General features: G+C 38.8%; 3 protein-coding genes and 1 long non-coding RNA gene across 4 annotated transcripts in view; 3 read left to right on the forward strand and 1 right to left on the reverse strand.

The window, feature by feature from the left end:
* Positions 1–5,833, forward strand: part of gnaz (guanine nucleotide binding protein (G protein), alpha z polypeptide) — a 28,836-nt gene extending 23,003 nt beyond the window's left edge. The window contains exon 3 of the mRNA XM_008324336.3: positions 3,689–5,833. Coding sequence (XP_008322558.1) covers positions 3,689–4,033 — 345 coding nt within the window. The 3' untranslated portion in view covers positions 4,034–5,833. The remainder of the gene's footprint in view (positions 1–3,688) is intronic.
* Positions 1–17,418, reverse strand: part of LOC107989484 (uncharacterized) — a 22,686-nt gene extending 5,268 nt beyond the window's left edge. The window contains exons 1-2 of the long non-coding RNA XR_001761036.2: positions 17,337–17,418; positions 11,442–11,529 (exon numbers count right to left, since the gene is read on the reverse strand). This is a non-coding gene — a long non-coding RNA (uncharacterized LOC107989484). The remainder of the gene's footprint in view (positions 1–11,441; positions 11,530–17,336) is intronic.
* Positions 1–24,734, forward strand: part of LOC103389085 (ephrin-A5-like) — a 1,154,841-nt gene that overhangs the window by 963,043 nt on the left and 167,064 nt on the right. The window lies entirely within an intron of this gene.
* Positions 16,719–24,734, forward strand: slc5a1 (solute carrier family 5 member 1). Its single transcript, XM_008324337.3, has 15 exons — positions 16,719–16,987; positions 17,400–17,471; positions 19,104–19,208; positions 19,870–19,929; positions 20,051–20,155; positions 20,249–20,354; positions 20,796–20,876; positions 21,022–21,230; positions 21,670–21,805; positions 21,916–22,023; positions 22,104–22,254; positions 22,340–22,508; positions 23,563–23,778; positions 23,888–23,990; positions 24,072–24,734. Exons 1-15 carry the CDS (start codon positions 16,850–16,852, stop codon positions 24,284–24,286), a joined length of 1,974 nt encoding a protein of 657 aa, XP_008322559.1. The 5' UTR covers positions 16,719–16,849; the 3' UTR covers positions 24,287–24,734.

Raw genomic sequence — 24,734 nt, forward strand, 5'->3', positions numbered from 1 at the left:
CATATGGTTAGAAATAAAGAAAATTATATTATAAATCAGCATTCTTTATGTTGCAGGGCTATTGTAGCATTGTAGCATTGATGGAGGAGACAATTAGAAGCACCTCAAGGTTAAGGAAATAAAGTGAACTCTGAGCAAGTGTCACAGCTGATGTACCGATGTCAAAAATCCTTCGATGCTCACAAAATTGGAATGAAGTCTAAGCAGAAGCTATGTAAATACAACACCACTGAAATACATGATGTGGTTCAGAGACCAGTAAACATAAACACAATACAAATAACCTAAGTAATTTACATTAGTGCAAAGATTCATTTTGTATTTTCCCAAGTCCCAGCCCTTCCAACCCCCCAGAAACAGTTACTTTGTCCTTTTACAGCATAGTAATTGAAATGTGCTTCATTTCTCGGTAAATCTCAACTTTGGCATTTAAAAGTATAAATGTCACTATGCAGTGTAGAAGGCAAGAGAGGTGGGGTAATAGGACGAACCCTCGCCCCCTTTTTTTCTATGTCTGAGACTTAGTAGCAGAGGACCCTGCATTTGGGCTCTCACACCACTCAATTAGTTCTAGAGGAGGGCTGTAAGAAAACTGATTGTTTCAAATAGCCCCTGTGCCATATCTGAAACCTGCCTGGATAAGAGGGCAGTTCAGGTGAAGCACGGGGCAAAACAACCACCCAACAATGTATCTGTTGTTTAAACATCATCGGAAATGGTTCCTAACATAATATTATAATATAAACTTGAATTAACTACATTAGGTCTTCTGACTCACAGGAGCTGGCTGAAGAATAGAGGGGAAGACAAAGCACACACAAGGCACAGAAAACACACACATTACAATTTACAACAACTATCATTTTGAGTAGGGAGGGCACCATGCAACTTTGTCATGTCCGATAACGGTACTGCAACTTTAACTAACGGAGTATCTGCCGATACCAATATCACTGTGATACCTTATTTTTTCCCCTAGCATGTTGTAGACTACTACAGCTAATGGGATAGCGCCCCCGTTTAAGGCATGTCACACAAAGTTAAGATGAGCATTTGGGCTTAGATATAGAATCGGAATCAGGCTTTTAGTAGTTTTTTTTTATGTTGATGGTGGAAATATAAAACAAATACCTGCCACAGGGCTCCTATTTGACAAAAGTACATCAGACCAAGCTGCTTTTCTATTGGGTGACCACAGTAGAGTCTAAATAGGTTTGATTTTGCTTGATTTTAATACTAAAATCACTTCAGGATGAAACCCTTTTGGTTTTTACAGAATGTTAATCTATTAAAATGTTTAATCAGAGTAGCTATTTAATTAGGTAGCTATGGATTATTCAACATTACTCATGATCAGAATTTATTATATGTATATGTGTATATATATATATATATATACACATATTTATATTTACAGTTCTATATACATATATAAATAAAAAATAAATATACCGTAAATATTTATTTTTAAATATAAAATATTTTAAATATTTTTAAATATTTTATAAAATATATTAATTTATATATTTATATAAATATATTTTAAATATTATATATATATATAGATATATAGATACACACATACATATTGCGTATTAAGATTTCATTTCCTCAATGGTACTGTCATTTATCTATCACATGATGATTACCACATGGGTTTTCACAATATGGCAATTTATTGCGTAATTCACAAAACTGGTATTGATAGAAAAAGACATTAAATGTTTGACATACCCCAGTTGTTTTGTATAAAAATGTTTTTTTCTAAAAGTCTTGGGTGGTTCATTGCCAACAACTGCATGTGTACAGGCAGTGACTCAGTGAATACACATGAGTTTTAGAAAAATGTCAAATCAAGCACATATGCATGAAACAATAGACTGATGTAAACCTCTTTTGATAAGAATGCAACACTTGTGTAAATGTGTTTCAGCTCTCAGCGGGCTCTGTTAGCAACAAAAGTAGAATCCAGGCCTTATGTTATTTATTTGGAACTAAACCTCAATTTACTTGCGACTCTCTCTGGCGTCTGATTTTATTGGCCAATTGTCTTTAATAGGGCATTAGATCTTTTTCGGAGAAAAATACTGCAGTATCCTTGAGGTCATAGCAATTTATGTTTATTGAGTTTTCTGTATGACTTGATTCCTTCAACAGCTTTGTTCAAGCAACACATTCATTTAAATGACTCCACACTCTTGGGAAACTCCTCTCTTAAATAAATAAGTACCGACAACCTCTCCAAAAGAAGGCTTAATGGGGGCGTAACCCTTTCAAAAAAAAAAAATACAAGAATAATTTTAACACGACCCACACAATCTTTTAAGACATTCCCAGATTGAGCAAGCCTGTCACTACAGAAAGTCTGATAAAAACAGGATCAGGATTCAAACCAGGGGATTGCCAGTTCAAATCCAAACACACACACACAAAAATCACTGAAAACAAGAGGAACAGAGGCATTTATCGACAGTGAGCAATATGATAAATAAAAAGTGGTGGTGTATTTACAGTTTAGACTCTCAGCACCAACAGCTTGGCACCCCTGTTTTAAGGATACAACAAAAAAACCTAATGTTTAAATTGCCCTTAGAGTGCTGGATCAAGCAAAAAAAAAAAGTAGGCTAATAAAATTACAACCATCTAAAACTTGCCAACATCTGTTCCATCATCTCATTATCATGAGAGGGTACAGGTATTACACTGTATTATACGTTTCAATTCACATAGCACTGTTCATAGGACTGTTCATACCTTAACTATTCGCTTCATTTTTTTTCTTCCCAACTATGCAGATCTTGTGATTTGCTCAGAGCAGTGTTGTTGCAATAACCTTTAAACAGCAGTCTTCTATCTGACAACTTCCCAGTCACAAGCTACTGGCCAGTCGCCATATGCCAGCAGCTGCCGAGAACAGCACAACTGTAGTCCCTCTCAGTTTTCTCGGCACTTTAACATTTCTCGTCACATGAGCAAAAAGAGAGGCAAGGGACGCACGCAATGCAAACATGCACTCACAGTGTTGCCTTTCTACATCACCCAAACCAGCATGTCACTCACCCAGTGAGGGATTTCACCTGTTTTTTCATAGCTGTGTCTCTAATCCTTTAATATGAAACCAAATGAAAAATATAAACTACAAACAAACAACCGTACCAAATAGGAAATTATATCAAAAGAATACTCAATGTTATTTGAGTTGAGTTGAGTATTATGACGTCTAGGACAAGTTGGCCTTAACAGTATTCAATTCAACTTGTCAATCACTTTTTGCTGTGAATTTCTAGGGATGTGGAAATGTGTTATAATAGACATATGGTGGTAAACATGACTTACAAGGACACAGTGACCTTCACCTTTGAAACTTTCCACTGTTGTCATCTACTTGTCAGCTACTGTTTCATTAGCTATTTTTGACAACATAGTGAAACTTAGCAAGATGTTCCTCTGATATTTCTCTGACTCTTTTTGCATTGAATTATACACATGTGGAGATTCACAGGAGTTCAAATGCAGGTCTTTATCTGTCGGATTCCCAATCCTGAGTTGCCATAACAGAAGTAGGGCCGTTAGCTTGTCAGATGGGACATCAGTGAGACGTACTAATGACCTTTTGACCTGCTTCTATCTTGTTTTCATCAACTCTCAATCGCCTCATTTTTATTTTTAAATGTTTTACTTTTTGCAGAGCCGCATGGCAGAGAGCTTGCGTCTGTTCGATTCCATCTGCAACAACAACTGGTTCACCAACACGTCGCTCATCCTCTTCCTCAACAAGAAGGATCTGTTGGCTGAGAAGATCAAACGCATTCCTCTGACAGTGTGTTTCCCTGATTACAAAGGTCAGAACACCTATGAGGAGGCGGCGGTCTACGTGCAAAGGCAGTTTGAGGACCTCAACCGCAACAAGGAAACCAAGGAGATCTATTCCCACTTCACCTGTGCCACTGACACCAGCAACATTCAATTCGTGTTTGATGCCGTCACGGACGTGATCATCCAGAACAATCTGAAGTACATTGGGCTGTGCTAGGGCCTGACACCTGGTGTGGGGGGTTTGGTGGATCGGTAGAGCAGGCTGCCTGGCAGCATCTGACCCACCACCAGGCTGGACAAACCAGAGGCATGTCAGTCAGCCTCAAGGTTGATCTCTAGAGGTGCAAGAGAGAACTGCAACCTAGTGAGACACTCGACTCTAACAACAAAACTGTTTCACCTGAAACAAAAAAGCTGATGGTCTGCGGTCAAAATGGATTTTTTTTTTTTTACCCAATGTGTTTGCACTGAATATGAGTATGCAGAGACACACACACACTTACACACACACACAAACACACACACACACACTTACACACGCAATCAAACCTTTTCTTTGCTCACAGATCTTTGGATCAAAAGTCAAGCACTTGTGTGACAAGGCAACACTGGAAGTTTTACACCCCCTACCTGCCAAACCTAAGATTGACAAGTGCTGTAGGTCGGCTTTGCAGTTTTCTCTCCTCAATTTTTTTTTGCCTGAGTCAAATAATGCTGCATCACTGTATGAATATTGACACAATCGATGTTCTCTTTTGGATTTTCACCTAAATAACACGTATGTGACCAGTGAGTGCACCTGATCAGATGTAGAGAGAGAGGAGAAAAAAAAACAGTAAATATGATGTCACAGGGTTTCTGCCTGAAGAGGAAACTGCCACACAAGCTGAAATGAAATACATTTCTAACACTCTGTCTGTTTTCCCCGTTTGACTCTCTGCTCTTCTGTTTCTCCATGTTCTTTTTTTAAAAAAACTTTTATTTTAACTTTTTGTGCTTTAAAAACAACAAAAAGAAATGTCTCTCAGACCTGCCGTTTACAGCAGGCAACTGACTTATGTGACCAGGAGTGTTAGGCACGATAAATTCAAAAGTATTCTTAACGATCATTCCAGCAAGAGAGCGCAAAAAACAGTGCCAAGATTGGTTGTAAATAAACCAGATCCTGTTATGTTTTCTTTTTTTTTTTTTTGATTATTTTTATGAAAAAATACATTCAAACATGCATGATTTTGTTACTTTGGGATACTAATATATTTTCTTTGAGGCTATGTTCCTCCTTTCTTAAGTTCAAATAATATATTCCCAAAAAATATATATATATATAAAATTCAAACACTGTGTACTGAGTGTACAGTTGTCAGAGAGGAATATATTGAAAATAATGATATCAACATAAGTGATTATGATGTTTTATAGGACGAGTATAAAAATGACAGTGATGACGTGAAACAGCTCACAGATCAACAGAGAACAAGACTGTAGAAATATATAAAAACAAAGATGCAAACGTCGACACTTCAAAGTTCCCTGCATTACCTTGATGCAAAATTTGTTGAAGAGTCAGTCAGTATGATGTGTAAATATACTGTAAGATTCAGACTTTGTTTAAAAAATAAAATAAAATGGATGGGTTGGGTTGTAATGAGCAAAAGAGAGAGAGAGAGAGAGAGAGAGAGAGGGAGGGAGAGAGAAGGAGGATTTTAAACCCACTCCACCTCTTCCTTCTGCTCTTTTCCCTCCTCCTCAAAGCCTTCTTTTCATTTAGAGGGTGAAGTACAAACAACTCAGCTAAGGGCTTCAGGCTTGACTTTATGGGATATCCACTTCAACAAAAGAGAACCAGATAAAAGAGGAAAAAAAGAACAACATCTATGAATAAAACAACTTATGCAAATTTCCATGGTGTAGTAAATGTGTTTTGGGGTGTATGGACTTTTCTTTTTCCTCTCATAAGTATTAAGACTCACAGCAGTTTGAAACTTGAATGCAAATAAACTCATGTGCAAAAAATAAATTGTGACATAAAAAGTAATTGTGCTCACCATACAATGTAGCCACTGGAGCAGGAATAATTAGGCCATAAAGTATGCAATTAAACCAGAGTGTGATGGGGTGGCAGCATTCAGTACTGTACAGATTCCATTCTAATTAGTTAATAAACTTTGGCTGACCTAACGTGTGCTAACAAGTTTGTCAGAGCCAACGTTTTGATACAACCTTTTACCCAGTTACTGAGGATTAATTCCAATTTCATGCTAACTTGCTGAAGTTCTGGCAAACATCACCCATTAGTGATGGAGGGAGTTGTATTACATAAAGACCAAAACAATTCCATTTATCTGTAAGGAGAAATACTGTGACAAAGCCTACAGTACTGTGATGCAGAAGGTTCTCATTTTTGTTTAATTTCATTTGAGACCAATTTACAGCCCGGTGTCATGGGACACGTGGCCTGTGTAATACTGGGAATTTTGTTTGAGAGATGAGCATAAATAAAAGACAGAAGAAGGGAGAGGTCTGCTGAAATCATAGCCTTGTGACTATCATGTGGTAGCAGTTGACGCCAATAATAAAAATGATTGAGTTACACCATTGGAAAGCAGCTTAAAAATAAAGGATGTGTAGTGTTTTGGTTTTTTTTCACTTTCATGAGTTAGTCAAGAAAGTCAGAGGGTAAATAAGTTTAACTTTAGGGAAATTTAAAAACACAGTTCTTAACATCTGATTGTCACTATTTCGAGGGGAGCTGCATTGATCTAAGTCATAGTAATATCCAAAAGTATTCTCTGGAGGAACTATTAACAGGCTTGGTTTGTGGGTGTAATGTTTTACATAGTGAAATTAGGCCCAGATTGTGGCAGTAAAGCAACCTGAAGGATGAAGAGCTGATGTTCACAAAGGAAAAGGAGTGAGGTAGGTGAAGCATGTGTAAGGTCCTACATTTGGAATTGATCGTGCAATCAATTCTAAGGCAATACACAAGGAGAACAAACATGCATGCTCAGGGCAATTTATCATGGCCAGCAAAATTATGAACTTTTTCTCGTGCAAATCAGTGGATTTAATGATTATCATCGTCCTGAGCCTGCCAAAAGCCGGAACTAACAACAACACAAAAAGTGATATAGTAGTAAGAATATTGAGTAAGCAGAACCTGTAGCAGTGTTTTTCAACCTTAAGATAGTGGCGCCAGATGGGGTCGCCTGGAATTGAAATGGGGGTGCCTGAAATATCTAGTAAAAGATAAAAAAAATGTGCTGATGAAAAATTTACAGTATTTTAAACTGATTATTATACGTTTTAAAATAGTGATTAAAAAATGCACACAATCTTGAACAACTGTTCTTTCATTCATTCATGAATATAAATCGAGTTCGAATAAAATGCAGTATATAAATCTGAGCGGACAGATATAGATTGAAACCTGCCATTCATTTATCATGTGACTGTATAAGTGCCAGTTGTTTAAGTTCCTGTGCTCAACCTGTCAAAATGTGCAGTCAGTAGAAAAGAACAGAAAACAAAATGGAAAAGTAAAAATTAGTTCCAAAAGTAAAGAAAAAGAAAATGTCTCTGGGGTCACCAGAAATTTGTGATGTCAAAATGGGGTCACATGCCAAAAAAGGATGGGAACCACTGCTCTATAGATACCATGGAGTAATTCTATTTAAACATTTGGACATTTTCCATGAGGAAGAGACCCAGTAAGTGGCTAAATTAAATCAAGACAAGAGTAACCATTTAACTGGGCAAGGGTCTTTATTTATTGATTCTGCAGCATGCGACGTATGCAAGTTTGAGTCAGACTGATACTAATACAACTATTGGTACATCCCTCACACTGTTGTAAGTGTTTGTATAGCCCTCTCTTTATTTGATGAATGAGCTTCATCATCACCTGTCAGTTTGGTTTATCATCCATTCATCCTTCTGCTACTGACCCACTGAGACTCACTTTAACCCTCTCCTGCCTCAGCACTAGCCCTTTCCCCGCTAATCCACTACACAAGAGAGTGGTAGAAGCTGAGGTTCAGTGCTCCTCCCCTGACCTTTCAGGAGTACTCATTCATCCCATTCCAAATGAAGTCCTAAAGTATTTCCATAAGGAGAGCTAAGCCTGGCTGAACAGAGTTAATTTTTTCCTCTTGGATCCCTACTGATAACATCAACCCCTCAACGCCACTGAGTTGAGTGCCCCGTGAGATCTCCGCATAAATGTTTCTTCTAAGCTGTCTGACATCTATGGATATAAATATAAACATGCAACACGCAATGTGTCAAATGCACTTATTGTTCAGCCCTTAAATGAAGACATACATAGAGAAAAGTATTAATTTAGACCAGGATCAATCAAGTTCTAAGAGAAAGGTCTGTTTCAATTGGGTTATTAAAGCCTGCACTAGCCTGTAGAATTATAGTAGTCAATCATTTTGGTCGTTATTTGTATCACTGTATCTCTTTGTCACGAAACATTGGTATAAAAGCCCATTATTGTCACTCTCTACACCAAGACCCTTTATATTGCCTCAAAATAGCAACGCTGTGGTAACATGTGATCAAACTGCACATCCACCATCCCCCAAATTTCTCAGTGTTAATGGGTGAAATGAAAAATGAAATAAGCAGAATGTTTTTTAGGAAACAGAAACGCCACAGTGCCTTCAATTTTTAAAATTGGTACAAGGCGGCTTTTAATTGTGAGCCACCAAAAAATGTTCCTTGTTTTCTGTATTTTGCTGTAAGCCATGGAGCAGCTAATGAAATTATTCGAGAGGTTTAAAAAAAAAAAACAGACAGACACAAACCACAATGTGGGAGCTCTGATCAGCTGTCACTCATTTATTTTGCACTTCCTAATGTAACGAGTCAGGGAGTTGAACAAGAACAAATCCAATGTGACACTGGGTAATGGTCTTCTGCAAGTTCAATCAAAAAAGTTCCTACAGTCACACCAAGTGCCATTAAGAAACAATCAGCTTTGGCTTTTTCCTAAATCACTCATCAACAAAGCTGTACTCAACACAGAGATTTGGGACGGATTTGTAGACTAAATAGCCCTAATACTCACACTCTAGCACCTCCATCACCCCCTTGACAGGGGGTCATTAAAGGGTCTCCAGTTAACATTATTTAGGACCTGCATATTTCTGGATTCTGGGAGGAAGTCACGAGTATAATGAGGAATTATAAGAGCATACAAAAGGAGTACAGTTTAAAAAGAAAGGCTACATAAAATTAACTGGGATAATCTTTCAAAAACAAAACAGAGTGTGAGGCAGCTTGTTTTGCTTTTCAACACCCAGTATACAGCACAGAAAGAATGGATAGTTCATCCTTCTCCTCCTCTATGCTAAGTATCTGGACATCCAACTCCTTAACATGCATTCATTCATCCTCTTCCACTTAATCCTTCTCAGGGCCACAAGGAAGGTAGAGCCAATCCCAGAAGTCATCAGGACAAGGGCAAAGTACCCCTCCCCTCCCCCCCGCCCCCATTGACTCCAATCCATCAAAGGAGCACATAAGAAACAAACAACCATTCACACTCACATTCTTACCTATGGTCACAGGAAACTACAGGCAATTCAAACAGTCTGCAGGGTGAACGATTTACAGCTTTCCACTGAAGTTGTTAACAGTAAATATACTCTGCCCAGTCGAGTACCATCACAAATTACTTTTAATCTCCAAATGTGTTTCCTCGGACATCGAATCACATTCGGGCTGCAGAAGGACAGAAGGACTTCTGGGAAATTGAGATGACGACAGTATGACCCAAAGAACACCATCCCCACAGCCAAGCACGGAGGTGGAAATATTATGGTTTGGAGATTTTTCCACAATGGGTAGAGGGCGACTTCACCACATTGAGGGGACCATGAGGGAGCCATGTACTGTAACATATTGGATGTGTCGTGGGTAGGTTTTCCCGCATGGCAATAACTCAAAATACACTGCCAGGGCAACAAAGAAGTGGCTCCACAGGAAGCTAATTAAGGTCATGGAATGGCCTAGTCAGTCTCCAGGCCTCATTCCAATTGAAAACCTATAGAGGGAGCTGAAACCCCAATTTCCCAAGTGGCAGCCAAGAAACATGAAGGATTCAGAGAGTTCTTCTGATGCGTTGATGTTGCAGTATTACATATTTTACAGTATACACATTACAAAACGTTAAGTTTCTTAAACAAATGCATACTTGAAGGGCATTTATGAGTACTGTTGGCTAAAAAATATTACCCTAACAGGACATAATATAAACATATTTGTATCTTATCACACAATAAGCAGCTTTGCCAGAAAAGCCTTTTAATGGAAGGCTTTTTTTCCAAGCTACATTTAACAACTAGACCTATGCTTTAAAACCACAAATTATAAGATCACATCAGAAAGTAAATTATAAGAATTAGAAGGATTTGTATTCATTTGTCCTCAAGAGGACCAACAGAAAAGTAAAATATTTGAGTGGTTGACCAGGTTACTACAACCACTCACAATGTGAATCATGTTCCTAAATAATGACTGCACTTATGTATATCAAATGATCGTGGTCCCAGCTGCAACCCTTTCTGCTGTTTAATTTGATTTCCATGGTGATCCTACATACCTGGTAAATCATCTCATTCACCTCATAGTCATTTGTTCCATTACTTTGCAAAGATCACAAAGATATAATTTCAGGGGTCAGTCCATCAATCTGAAATTGGGCTTTCTAGGTTCCAGATTTTGGGCAATCTGCCTTTCTGATGTATTTTATTAGAGGAGTGTAAAAACAGGCTTTGATGCTTTATCTGTAACAAATCCTAACTAGGCTTGCACAATATGTGCAATGACACTCTTCAATAGAGGATATGACTTGCAACAAATAAGAAAGTGAAAGTGCACACTACTGCACACAACAAAACGTGACCTTTGCTTTTAACCCAGCACCGAGATCAGGGGGGCAGCTCAAATGCCCAGGGAGAGTGTGTGGAGACGGTAACACCTTCTGGACCCCAGTATGCTTTCTTAACCACAAAGTAAACACTTTTATTTAAACTTGAAATTATCATTGTTGTTACTTAACTTTTCTGCCTAATTAACTTTTCTGACAATTTAATTGTCTGTGCAACAACAATCAATAAACATTTGATGTTTACACATTTTAAACAGGGCTGATTGGTCATAAAACACACATTATTATTTCAACCTGTTAGAATAAAGAAGTCTGAATGCTGGTTTGTAAGTATCATTTTAGAACACACGCTAACTGATTTAGAGTAAAAACATTCAAGTGCAATTGTGATCGATTAATCAAATCTAATTCATCTAAATTAATTGTTATTGGCAAAAAGCCATAAATATTTGGGATACATTGTTTCGCCAATATCTCCAAACCCCAGCTTAGATAGTTGACAAAACCTCCAGAAATAGACCTGAAGTCACCATATACAAATACAATAAGGAAATTGGTACTTCCAGTTGAAACCATAACCATTAATGCCCACATTTGGTCTTTGTTTTGCAAGCAAAATGTGTGTTAGGCTGATAAAGGTCTATTTAAAAATAGACACACACAAAAAAAAAAACAATAAAGAAGACAATTCTCATGAAAGCAAATCAAATGCAGGTCACATTTGGCTTACCTTTGGTGTCTTCAGGGTTTAACCTGGCATAGCTGGCCTCACACCATGCTGGTTGTTATATTTTCTAATGATTTGGAGTGTCTTGGAGCTGGAAGACAGTTTTGGGAAACAGGGAGATTGGTCAAGATGTTTTATGTATAAGCATTAATATTTATTTTTTTCTTCACCCAAATTAGAGGTCTCCAGTTGAAATATCTACCATCCTTTCCACTTGTTAGAAATTAAGTGTTGGCAATAAAACAAGTGCACAGTCCCCACACATTAAAATGAACAAAATCTTAGTGGACACTTTTGGGACTAATTAACAGAGTAGCTGCAACTGCCACATCCAAACTCCTACACTATCCCACTTGCTCCATCTGGACCAAACAGAGATATCATATCTACTGTAATAGGAACTGTTAGTAGTTAGTCAAACAGATAGACCAAAGATTCTATTTCTTGCATACAAACATAGTATCAAAATATGTAGTTATTGACTCCCGAATTTGAAGCAAGTAAGAATTTAGTGTGAATTTAGTGATTGGTCAGTTATGCCACAAACCAGTACACATTTCAGTTTCCAATGCAGCTGTACATCTATGTTGTTCTTCTTAAACAAATTATTTAGTTAACTGTGTCCATGAACTTCACAGCAAAAGAGAGACAGAGAGACTACAACCTCTGATTGCAGGGCTGATTTCAGCTCTGTTTTTGTGGAGTTAATCCCTATTAAAAGGCATGGTGCCATTTTATGTGAATATGATTTAACCCTCGTGTTGCCCTGAGGTAATTCTGAGCTTAAATAAAAATTTTATTGATACTTTTTGTTTGGTTATTTTGGTTGTTTTTTTTCTGCAAATGTGTGTGTCGGGTGTTTTGAATAAATCATGGTCAAAAGCACAACATGATGTAGTAATAGACTACAGTCACAAGACAGATACTGTCTACCAGTCTGCCTGCTGAGGCCTGCCCTGGGGGTTTATTTCCCTGGCCCAGTCTGTAGGCCTCCCAGCCTGAGTGTTGGAAAGGAAATGCAGACACAAAGAACGTCCATATGACAGTTGTTTCTGTCTCGACCACAAGACACTCAGGTCCAGACATCACAGCTCCGTTTGCTATGACAACTACAGTTTTTTCTCCGTTTTTACTTTAGTATGGGCTGGTGTGTGTGTGTGTGTGCACACAAAAATGAACTCCAGCAGGAGATCAATTTTCGTGAAAGGCTTAGCAGTGTTTGTTTGTAGTGCAGTCACCCTGGAATTTGATTGGCTCGACAGCATTTTAAACATAGACAGCTACTTGCCACGTTTATGTTCTGGTTTCCTGTCTTAGAACATTTAAACACTTGAGAAACCGTTGACCTGTCTGTGGCTGTACGAGAAAGCCAAGGTCTGCTGTTTGTAATCAGGGCTGAAATCAGCGGGTGTGACAGAACCATGGTGCCCACAGAGCACTGGCCTCATTCCAGTCATTGATTCTCATTCAAGTAAATATTGATTGTCCCCGTTCAGAGATTTGAAGCAGCCATTTGTTACAGTGCTAGTCTGATAAGTGACTCATCTCGATGGCTTACATGGCTTCCCCTCAATGCCAACCAGGCTGCTGTAAATGTTCATAGTCGATATGATGAAATTCGTTTTGCTATTTCACAGTTTATTGTTGCATAGTTGCGGGAATATGTGGGAATTTCTTTTTTCAAACAACTATAAGTGAACAAGTTAAAATTATTGTAGGTTAAAATACTTAAGGGCAATTTGAATTTGAGTTAAAATTTTGATATTAATCACAATTATTAAATTCTTATTTGATTCTTAGGCTTAAAAAATGGTTCCCAAAGTGGGGTGCATGTACCATTTTTGGATGGGCGCAGGATGAGTTATTGCAAGGATATGGGAAGAATGAAAGGGGGTCGCAAATAATGTCATGTTTGCTATATTCTTTGTTTGTCCCACAGTTATTTACATTTCTTTTCATCCAATGAGAAAAGTAACTTTTTGTGCAGTGTGAAGTTAAGTTAACATTGCACAAAGATGGCTTGACCAAAGAAAAGCACTGAGGTAAGCCCAAAGGTCACCCTAACCAGTGTTTGCATATTAGCTAGCACACTGCCTCACATAGCATTTACTGTAGCGGCCTACCATATTACCTTTAGGGCTATGCAGACTTCTGTTCACGGTATCTTAGCCTTTAACTGTACCACATGACAGTTGTTAGCTTTGCAGTATTATTAGATTATGGTTTGGCTTCAGCATTTCACGGTAGCAATTTACAAAGGTTACCTTTAGCATGCTGTTGTAGCAGTCTTAACTAGTCTCAACTGGCCTTTGTGTAGTGGTGTGGCAGTTTATCTTGATCTGCTTTAGTAAACATCTAAGGGCAGATTGCATTGGCACAGTACTGTGGCTGTTAACCTGACTTGGCTTCAGGATTTTATTGCAGTAGATTTCCCAATAGAATCTTAGCACATGACGTTAGCAGGTTATGCAGTTTAGACTTAAAATGATAGGTTAGTATGCTAGCTGATTGCTTTGTTATTGTTAACATGTTGATTAAAAAAAATACCATCTAGGCTAAGCTGCATTGGTTTTAGCATGTTAACAAAATATCTGTTCAGCTTTACCTTGTTGCAGCACTGCCAATGTATTTATTCTAGCCTAAGAACTCACCACAGCAGGTAACAGTGCATAGGATCAGTAGTTTATCCAGTGGATTACAGTACCTGGGCTACTACAAGCCTGAACAGCTTTCCTCCCACAGTGAAACTGCCCCATGTGGTAAAAAAGGCCAAATTACTAGGCAACTGAAAGACATATATAACGCTTGTAAAAGTATTTATGCATTTAATGACCATACGATTATCAATGTACTGTAAACTCATCATGCCAATGCCAATTACAATGCTAAATCTTATTCTCTCCACCTTCTTCCTGTACGGCCCTACGTCCAAGCTGCAGCTGTGCTACAACCTTGGACTTGGGTGTAACCATCATAATGATAGATAAAGCTGCAAGTGGCAACTTAACCGGTCAAACTGCTCCTGAAATACTGGGGCCACAGTTTGTCAAAGTCAACAGGAGATTGATTGAGGAGATTTACACCTGTGGTGTAAATTGAATTTTGCAGCTGAAGGAGTAAGGCCACTACAAGAGCTGTGTGGACTGGAGTAAGGTGAATTAATTGAGGTTTAAAAACAGAGTTGTAAGACCTCACTCATTTCAATGTTACAGCCCTAAATCACTGCTTTCCCTGCACAGATTGGTATTATGGTAATCATTAAACATAATTGAAAACAAGACCTAATTGCCTAATTGGAGTCTTAATTGCAGTAGATGTGATTGCTCCTTGTTTTGCTTGAGCATAATTAGTGGCTATACGTAGGTGCTGCAGTGGGTAATAATGACTTCAGTTCACAGACACCTCACTCACATGGCTCGACAAGTGCATAATTAGTTTCATAATTTTGTTTTAAGAATGTTTTTCAAATATCACCTGCACATTATTTTCTGTTTTGTTCTTTTCCTTTATTCCGCACTACCTGGTAAATCCATCTGTAGGGTATTTTTGGCAGCACGTGGATTACAGGTTAAAACAATGGGGTTTGTAATTTAATGGATTGCTGGTTAAAATTCTGACCCTGACAGGACTGTGGTGTGTTTCACAAACTGAATATATACCGAGAGTATTTTCACCACACGTGACTAAGTACTATTAAATAATATAAATTTAAAAAAACGTTAATGTATCTGGCTGAAATCGTCTAACTAAATAGGTAGCAGCTGAGCTTTTGTATAAGCTCTGCAGCTGCTGGCCGTAATACTAATATACTGTCCTGCAGAGACACCTAGAGGCTACATTCAGTACCTGCTTTAAAAACTGAGGCATTTATTTCATTTATTTGCCAGTACAGTATGATTGACAGCTGAATTAAGTTTTCTTCTCAGGACTGTACTGTTGCAGGGCTTCCACTGAATGTGATGGCCCATGAGTCAGTCTCAAATAAACCAATACTATTTACCCATCTATTGATTTATTCAGCATCAATAGCAAAGTCTATTATCAATAGCTGTTGATATACTACTGTAAATGAAGTTCCATGTCGACACATTTACGAAGCATGTCGACGCATTCAAACTAAGTTAGTTTTAATCCTGAAGCTTAACTGCAACTTTCATTTCGTGCCGATGTCAAGATTTAGAGCTCAGAAGTAGGAAAGGAAGGAAAGGAAAGTGAACTCCTTGTCATTGTGACATTGTGATACACACAACGAAATGTGACCTCTGCATTTAACCCATCACCGAAGTGAACTGTGGGCAGCTTTTTGAGCTCTCTAGGCTGGTGACTTCAAAACGATAGGCTGCCAAAAAGGCCAAAGTTCCACGGGTTCTGAAAAGACTGCCTTAATTCATGTTGCACGGCTACATCAGTCACACCAGATTGGTATTCCAAATATGGTCTCTGGTATGCAAAGGTGCCCCAAGTTCTCTCACAAGCTAGACAAAGGTAGGGGTGGGCAGAGAGAAGCCCGGGTTGTTGTGTTTACGTGCTGAAAAGACTTGTTACAAAGTTATTAATGAGCAGAAAATGTCAGTACTGCATACACACTTTGGCCTTTTGACTAATAATTAACAAACAGTCAATGGGCACAAAGGTGTTACATATTCACTGTGGGAGGGGCCATGTCTTACTCAAGTACTTTTCGGAATGACAGTAGAAGTAAGATTATTTCCTGATAATCAGATATTAAGGGGTCAAAGATGAACCCTATCCTGTAATCTCTATTTTTTAACATGTATTTGATTTGTACAAATTATTTTATGAATTTGTTGAAGCAACAACTAAGGATATTTTAATGGTGTGTCAAAATATAGTTTGGTGTGTCAAAATATAGTTTAAGTATCATTTGGAAGTTAGCAATTTAGATAAAATGTAAAGCTGAATATTGCTGAAAAAATATTACAAAAACCTATTCACTGATTCATGATTGAGAGGATGGGTTTATTACATGATAGAATCTACAGGATTTGTTACCAAGTATGTCAATAAAGTTGTTTAGAATCAATTACATTAGCTCTACCGGTGACCTATTGAATATATCCTTGTTAAAAGGAAACACCTTTTTAAGGTATTTCCTTGTGCATTAATGATTAACAGGGTTGTTTGCTGAAAGGTAACATATTTTAGACAACTTTACTTTTACATCCACAACAAAGCGTCCATTGTTAGGTATGTTTACATCTGGGTCTTCATAGACGTTTGACCAAACAAGAATTATGGTAATTTATCCTCCATCTTTTGCACGCCCACTCAATATCTAACAGGCACAGGTAGGACCAGAGTACTTAAGTGTCTGTGTTTGAGCAGGTGATTCAGTCACAGAGGAGCGACTCCAGAACACACTGCTGCTCTCTGTCCACCCTCTGTTCAAGATGGCTCACGACTACTTTGGATTTTCCCTCGTACGGAGCAATGCACGGATGAATAATGGCACTGTTGCCTTGGCTAATCCAGCAGATATTTCTGTCATTGTGATTTATTTCCTGGTTGTCCTGGCTGTTGGAGTATGGGTGAGACTACCAGCATTTGTCCTTTTCAATAGAAGTTCTTATTGTATAATCTTTAAAGTTATGGCTTAAGTTCCCTTATTTAAAGACATTCGGCTTTCACTGAACCAAACTTACTGTTTAACAAACAAAACTATATATTTGTTTTATGCCAAGAATATGTAACCTATACTGATACAGCAGCAAAGTGTTAATATAATGCAATAATCATTCATAATGATTGTTAATATGTCATTTTATGATGTACAAGGGTAATGTGCTGAGATTTTGCTGAGCTGCCTTTTGCCTTGTAACAGTATTGTATAAAGTGTAATCATTGACAACTATGGTGGGTGTGTTGTAGTATAATTACCTGTTGTTGTTTTTCTCCAAACAATCTCATTGCCTTTCATTATCATCCCTTCTTGTTGGATAGGCTATGGTTCGCACCAACAGATCCACCGTCGGGGGTTTCTTCCTGGCGGGGAGGAGTATGGTGTGGTGGCCGGTGGGTATCTTATAGGTCAAAACACAGGTCAATGTGTGAGAGTCACCTGTGATGGCTACTATATTTTTAATTAACTTCACATGCTGAAACATTTTTTAAATTGTATTCTAGCCCATTGCTACTTTGCCTTGGGTCATTGTAGTGATACAAGACAAAAATCTCCAAGATCTGACTACCATTGTCACCAGAATAAATTCACTAAAGTATCCTTATAGAACTACAAGTCCACCTCAATGTCTTACAGTGGGGACGGTGTTCTTTGAGTTCTCAGCCTCTCCCTAAGATTTCCAAACACAAGTACCATCACAGTGGTCTCAACAGGCCATTCACTGTTCACAATAGTTTTTTTGTTACAATAGTAACAAAAAACATTTTTCCCAAGTTTGCAACATACTGTTCACAATAGTATACTGTAGTCTGGCTTAAATGTACTTTTTCAACAAAAAAACATTTTTCCCAAGTTTGCAACACTACAGTCCTACTTACCTAAGAGAGTCATTGTGGTGTCAGGTACACCTGTTGAAATATTGATAATGTAAACTTTTGAAAGTTAAAGTAAATGTAAACGATTTCTAATCTATTTGCAGAGGACTTTAGGTACACATTTCCAATTTTAGTTTGACAAATTCGTTATATTTCCAAAATTATTCAATTGTTTAAATCTACATTTTTATATTTCTGGAATATTTTAAAACAAGAACAAACAGAAGCATCCTGGGTTTTAAACACAGCATATACATACAATGATTCACGGAGGGAGACTCAATTTATTTCATATAATTTCTTCGGTATGTTTATCAGAAATATCCTACATGCTATATCTTTAAGCAAAAACAATATATACACTGCTGCACACTCGACTTTTACCTTAAGTACACCTTGGTATCTGGAGATTTATTTTAACCAGAAACTCATTAGCATTTTAGCATGACGAACTCCTATTTGTGAATTTATAACATGAGTGTGTCCGTAGTGACGACGGAAGACAACTCTTCTATAGAACCGTTAGGAACCATACATAATTTAGTAACTAATACTTATATATAGCGGATAATTCTACTTACACATCGGTGAAGGCGAAAACTGTGAAGGAGATAATTTACTTCCTCTGACGTCACTTTGCCCTGCAATCAGCAGTGAAACAGAGGTGTCTGCAGGTGAGGCAGTAAGAAGACCACCGATTGGTTCATCTCTGAGACTAAGCTCCGCCCACCGAGGGTCAGAAAATTATTACAACTATTCCAGTTTCTCACAGCTGAAAATCACGTTTTTCTGTGTGGTTTCTTTTTATTTGTTTATTGTCTTGTAACGTTCATTTAAAAAATGACTCCCAGTTTTCTCTCTGCACTCAAAAAGAAACATAAGGCTACGTACTGCAACGTTTTCTCCAGATAAATACCAGACACAACTAGAGAATACCAAAATGTTTTTATATTCATGAAATATTACTGAATCATTTTAGCTAATTATTGCAGTCATATATTATGTGCATTATTTTTCACTATAAACATTTTATATGTATTTTTAATTTTCAATTTCTAGGTTTGAAATTCAGTTAACACTGTGATTAATAACAGTCCCAGCTATTATGATAGTATCATGGACATACTTTGCTGGTCCGATTTCTTACAGATTGGAGCATCACTTTTTGCCAGTAACATTGGTAGTGGTCACTTCGTGGGAATTGCTGGAACTGCTGCAGCTGCAGGAATAGCCATCGGTGGATTTGAATGGAATGTGAGTTTTTGCATCTGCCCCATGGGTTAAACAAAAAAAAAAGCCAAAATGAGACGATTATGAGGTCTACACACGTACTGTATGTGTAATCTGCATTCATAAAAACGTCTCGTTATCAAATCTGTGACATTGCGAATCTGTGCATTTTTTGGTTGGTGCCACATATTTGACAACTTTGTGTCTACGATATGCATAATGTGTTGACAGGTATTTAGCTTTTATTCTTAGGATACTGGAAAGCCTTACTTTTAGGTGTGTTTGGGCTAATTATTAAGCATTTCTGATAACCTTTAAGTTGACCTGGCAATATTTATCGTCAGCTCTTAGTTAAGTTATCATTATCAGGTTATTCTAACATTGACCACTGGGCTAGATAATGGATGTTTGGATGGGTTAATCTGGCATTTAAATATTGTAGTTTAGAACAGTTAACTTAGCTTCTATGAAAAATTTAGATACATTTGTGCTGCTGTTTTCTTTTTACAATTTTTGCTACATTTGTAATATATTTTTCAATTTCATGGTATCAGGATCCTGCCTATAGCCGGTCAGTGATAAAAGAAAAAACAGCCATGATGTACAGTAGGTTTTAGTTGTCAACGTCCATAGAGGGGTGTGTTCCAGAGAAATAATGGTGATATTGATTTTTTGTGTGTTTCAGGCTCTGATTGTGGTTGTAATTCTGGGATGGCTCTTCGTGCCCATCTACATTAAAGCAGGGGTAAATAGAATACATGCTGGAAAAGAAAATTCACATCCTCTTGTGTACTGTGTGTACTCAGAGGGAAGTCATAAAGACAACCCCATCATAAAAACAAACATCTCTTGGTGGGTGTGTTCAGGTGGTCACCATGCCTGAGTACCTTAAGAAGAGGTTCGGAGGACAGAGGATTCGCATCTATCTCTCCGTGCTGTCCCTTTTCCTGTATGTTTTCACTAAGATCTCAGTAAGTCACTGTGACGCCACGTCTAAAGCACATATCCTCGGCACATGCTTGGTTTCGATTTTCAAGTGTTTTGCTCCTCTTCCCTCCTCTCAGGCAGACATGTTCTCTGGTGCCATTTTTATCAACCAGGCTCTGGGTCTGAACATCTACCTGGCCGTCGTGATGCTTCTCCTGATTACTGCTCTGTACACAGTCACAGGTCTTTAACCTTAGGATGTATTCACTTTTCTTTGCAGGGAAGATACAAACTTTTATTGCTCTTGTAGCGTAGGGCAGTTGGAGGATGACCGTAGCTACTTGAGCTTAATGAGTGCTTTAGTCCTGTCTACATTACAAATGGCACCATTACCAGGGGTTAAAGGTAAAGTAGACACATAGATAAACATGTATCACTGCGCACTCTTTGTTGCTGGGAAGCTTATCTATGCGTTATTATGGGTAGTCACCCATGGACTGTGATAAGTGCAGTTACCAGCCTTCTGTTGCTGTTTTAAAATGACACATCCAAACTTGAACTTTAGCTCTGATAAACAGCTGATAAACAAACACCTAATCCTCATTACTTCATTTGGAAAGATCATTTCAGTAATGACTGGAAATAACAATTTCCTTGATTGTTCTTCCCCCCCATTCTAACTAGGTGGACTGGCTGCGGTGATCTACACAGACACCCTGCAGACTATCATCATGGTCGTGGGATCATTCATCCTTATGGGCTTTGGTAATATGGTATTTTTTTTACATTTTTTCAAACTTCTCTTTATGGCAAGTCATGTGAGTTAAATGTTGTATCGACTCCTGTTAAACTAACAGTGATGCCGATGACCAATCAGTTACCTGACTCTCCTCTTCACCCATGTCCTAAGCTTTCAATGAGGTGGGAGGATATGAAAACTTTCAGAGGAGATACATGGAGGCCATTCCAAAGATCAGGACTAACATCAGTGAAGAGTGCTATGAGCCTCGAGCCGACTCCTTCCATATTTTTAGAGATGCAGTCACAGGAGACCTGCCTTGGCCCGGTCTGGTGTTCGGACTTACAATCCAGGCGACCTGGTACTGGTGCACTGATCAGGTTAGCAGGAGAAAAAAACTTTTTTTTTCAAGACTTTGAAACTTTCAGGGGTTCCCAAAGTGGGGGGCGTGGACTGCAGTATAGCAAATTGATTTTATTTATGGGGAAGCTTGACACTTGACCTAGCTACAAAAGGGGAGAAAGAATGGGAAACAGCTTTAGCCTTTGGTAGACGTTAGCAGTTGGATAAAAAAAGTACGTAAGCGAGTATTTTGTTTTGGTTTTTGCACCAAAAGGCCAGTCATGTGGCCAGTAGAGACACCCACATAAAACACAGGTTATAATTTGAATGGAAAAAATCTTCAACTTTTGACTTTGAAGTGATATCTGTTAACACATACAGTAGATGTTAGTTACAAACAGGATGTTTGTTTGTCATGGACCAAGTCCACTTCCTGTATTGTTAACTGCTCACATCTAAATTGTTTCCCTTCTGCAGGTGATTGTCCAACGTTGCCTCTCGGCCAAAAATCTGTCTCACGTCAAAGGGGGCTGCATCCTATGCGGCTACCTGAAGCTGCTGCCAATGTTCCTCATGGTTTTTCCTGGGATGATCAGCAGGATTCTCTACACAGGTGCTCATGCTAGCAGAACAAAAACCTCAAGGGACCTCTGCTGGTCATAGAGAAAATGGTCAAATAGATTTTCAAATGTCCCGTTTCTCATGTAACGTACTGTGTTGTAGACGTGGTTGCCTGTGTAGATCCAGACGAATGTTTGAAACACTGTGGAGCCAGTGTGGGCTGCACCAACATCGCCTACCCTAAACTGGTGGTTGACCTAATGCCCAATGGTAAGAGACAGCTTCAAAGACCACAGTGATGGTTTCTCCATTCATTTACCATTCATTTGTGTGTTTTCCCTGGGTCCCAGGTCTAAGGGGTCTCATGTTGTCTGTGATGCTGGCGTCCCTGATGAGCTCCCTGACCTCCATCTTCAACAGCGCCAGCACACTCTTCACTATGGACATCTACACTAAAGTGCGCCGCTCTGCCAGTGAAAAGGAACTAATGATTGCTGGAAGGTACAAACACATCTGTAGAGTTATATTTGACCTGATTTCCCGATCCTAGGTCGTTGCTAATGCTTCTTTCTCCGTGCGGGTTTAGAGTATTTATCTTGGTCCTGATTGGTGTGAGTATAGCATGGATCCCCGTGGTGCAGTCCGCCCAGAGCGGTCAGCTCTTTGACTACATCCAGTCCATCACCAGCTACCTGACTCCTCCAATCGCAGCTGTGTTCATGCTAGGAATGTTCTGCAAGCGTGTCAACGAGTCTGTGAGTTTTCCTATTTGTTGTCTCCTAGTTTTTTTTGTTTGTTTTTTGTACTTCTTCTGAGGCACTTTGCAGTGTCGGTTAATTATTATTATTAGCTGTTATGTCACTACTCACACAGCTCCAACCAAAGTCCTGTAGGATGCTTTATCTGTCCGGGGCAATAGGGACAATTGTAGAGGTGAGATGAAAGAGACAGAAGGAGAGAGAGAAAGAAGGGAGAAAACAGTTGTTATCAATGCCATTAGATTTAAAAAAACAAAAAAAGTTATTGTTTTTATTTATTAGAAATTACTGCAGCATCAGTCTGTAGAGCAGGGGTATCCCAAGGCATCATGGGAATTCCAACGCTGCTTTATTGAAGAGGAAGTCCGAGTTTAAATGTAAACAAGGTGTCTGTCTCCAGAACCTACTGTGAATCTGAAACATAACTGAACAACAACCGAAGGATCTAAAGGCCCTGAGACACGAAATGTTAAAAAGGTTTATTTTTTTGACATTTATCATTTCCGTTCTGAAGCTACAGCAGTTTGCAGCAGTTGTTTTTTGCTCTTTTTGTGATGTTTTTTTTTACCAGCATACAAGTAGCCATATCTCAAGCTAACACTCAGCGTATCAACTGTCGCTTGTGCTTTTAGAGCTATGGCGCACATGAAAAGTGCGAATCAATAATTGATGAAAGTGCTGTATGTACGGTTCACTGCAAAACACAAGTTTTCATTCCTGACATAAAAGCTCCAAATTAGGGATGTCCGATACTAACTTTTTGCCCATTATATCCGATATCGGATGTCCGATTCCGATATCAACGGATACCGATATAGTGAGGCAGTGTTGGCCTGGTGGTTAAGGAAGTTAAGTGCACCCTGCTCACTGAGGTGATGGGTTAAAGCAGTGTTTCTCAAACCCAGGCATTGCGTTATCGGGTTTTCATTATCCGATAAAAACCGATAACGATTCTTACAGATATTACATAATAATGCTAATATCGGGACGATATTATTGGACATCCCTACTCCAAATGTTTCATCACATGTTGTCATCTGTTTGTTTTTAGGGCGCCTTCTACGGCCTGCTGATTGGTCTGTTAATTGGCCTCTCCAGGATGATCACTGAGTTTGTCTATGGGACAGGCAGCTGCGTCAATCCCAGTAGCTGTCCCACCATCATATGTGGAGTCCACTACCTCTACTTCAGCATTCTCCTCTTTGTGGTTTCCTGCATCATCATACTGGGAATCTCCCTCATGACCAAGCCCATTGATGACAAGCATGTACGTGACTGCCGTGAGATAAGGCTGGATGAATCGCTTATTACTTACGGTCATTAAACAAGGAGATAATGAATTCTTTTTTTTATATACACCTGTGCTGTGTGCGTAGTTGTATCGACTCTGCTGGAGCCTGAGGAACAGCACAGAGGAGAGGGTGGACCTAGAACAGGACGACTGGGTCGATGACACTGACTCTTCTTTGGACTTTGAAGGTAATCAGTGGTCATTCATCTTCATCAGGTGAGAGTGTCACACGCATGTTCGAATGTTTCACGTTGTCCCTGTGATTACAGAACCAGCTGAGGAGCCCGGCTTTTGTAAGAAAGCTTTGATGTGCTTCTGCGGCCTGGAGCAGAAGAAGGGTCCCAAGCTGAGTGCAGAGGAGAAGGCAGAGCTGGAGAAGAAGCTGACGGACACCACAGAGGAGCCGCTGTGGAGGAACATCGTCAACGCCAACGCCCTTATCCTCCTGTGTGTGGCCGTTTTCTGCCATGGTTTCTTTGGTTAAAGGACTGCGATCGAGACAGGACCAATGCAGGACATTAACGTATGACCCGATGAAGCACACCATAGTCATATAAATGCACGACGTCCAGGATAAAATGATCAAAACGCTTTTACATTGGCAGCAGTGACAAAGACATTTTAACCCTGGTGAGCCTAATGCACATTGACTTTAATTTATAGGCAAGAAAATTGAAAAATTGATGTGACCCTGGCAGACTTTTGTCCGTCTATTTTCATCACGTTCAGTAAAATAATTTCAAAAGAAAATCTGTCTATTTAAAGGACATGTTGTTTTCAGATTATTACTTTATTTTCTACCTCAGTCAACGTAAGCACTGCCTTCCCATGTGCTCAAAGTCCAGGAGGTCTGCCCACTTTCACATCGTTCAACCTTAATCTTTGTTGTTTTAGGTGTTAATGAATAAAAATCACGCGGGAGAAAAAAAAGA

This window comes from Cynoglossus semilaevis, chromosome 14 (assembly GCF_000523025.1).
Source record: "Cynoglossus semilaevis isolate Cse_v1.0 chromosome 14, Cse_v1.0, whole genome shotgun sequence".
Lineage (NCBI taxonomy): Eukaryota > Metazoa > Chordata > Actinopteri > Pleuronectiformes > Cynoglossidae > Cynoglossus > Cynoglossus semilaevis.

Coding starts and splice junctions, on each gene's coding strand:
- slc5a1 (XM_008324337.3), top strand. CDS start 16,850: ATGGCTCACGACTACTTTGGATTTTCCCTCGTACGGAGCAATGCACGG. Junction 20,156..20,248: donor ATGTTTTCACTAAGATCTCA/GTAAGTCACTGT, acceptor CCCTCCTCTCAG/GCAGACATGTTCTCTGGTGC. Junction 22,509..23,562: donor GCAAGCGTGTCAACGAGTCT/GTGAGTTTTCCT, acceptor GTTTGTTTTTAG/GGCGCCTTCTACGGCCTGCT.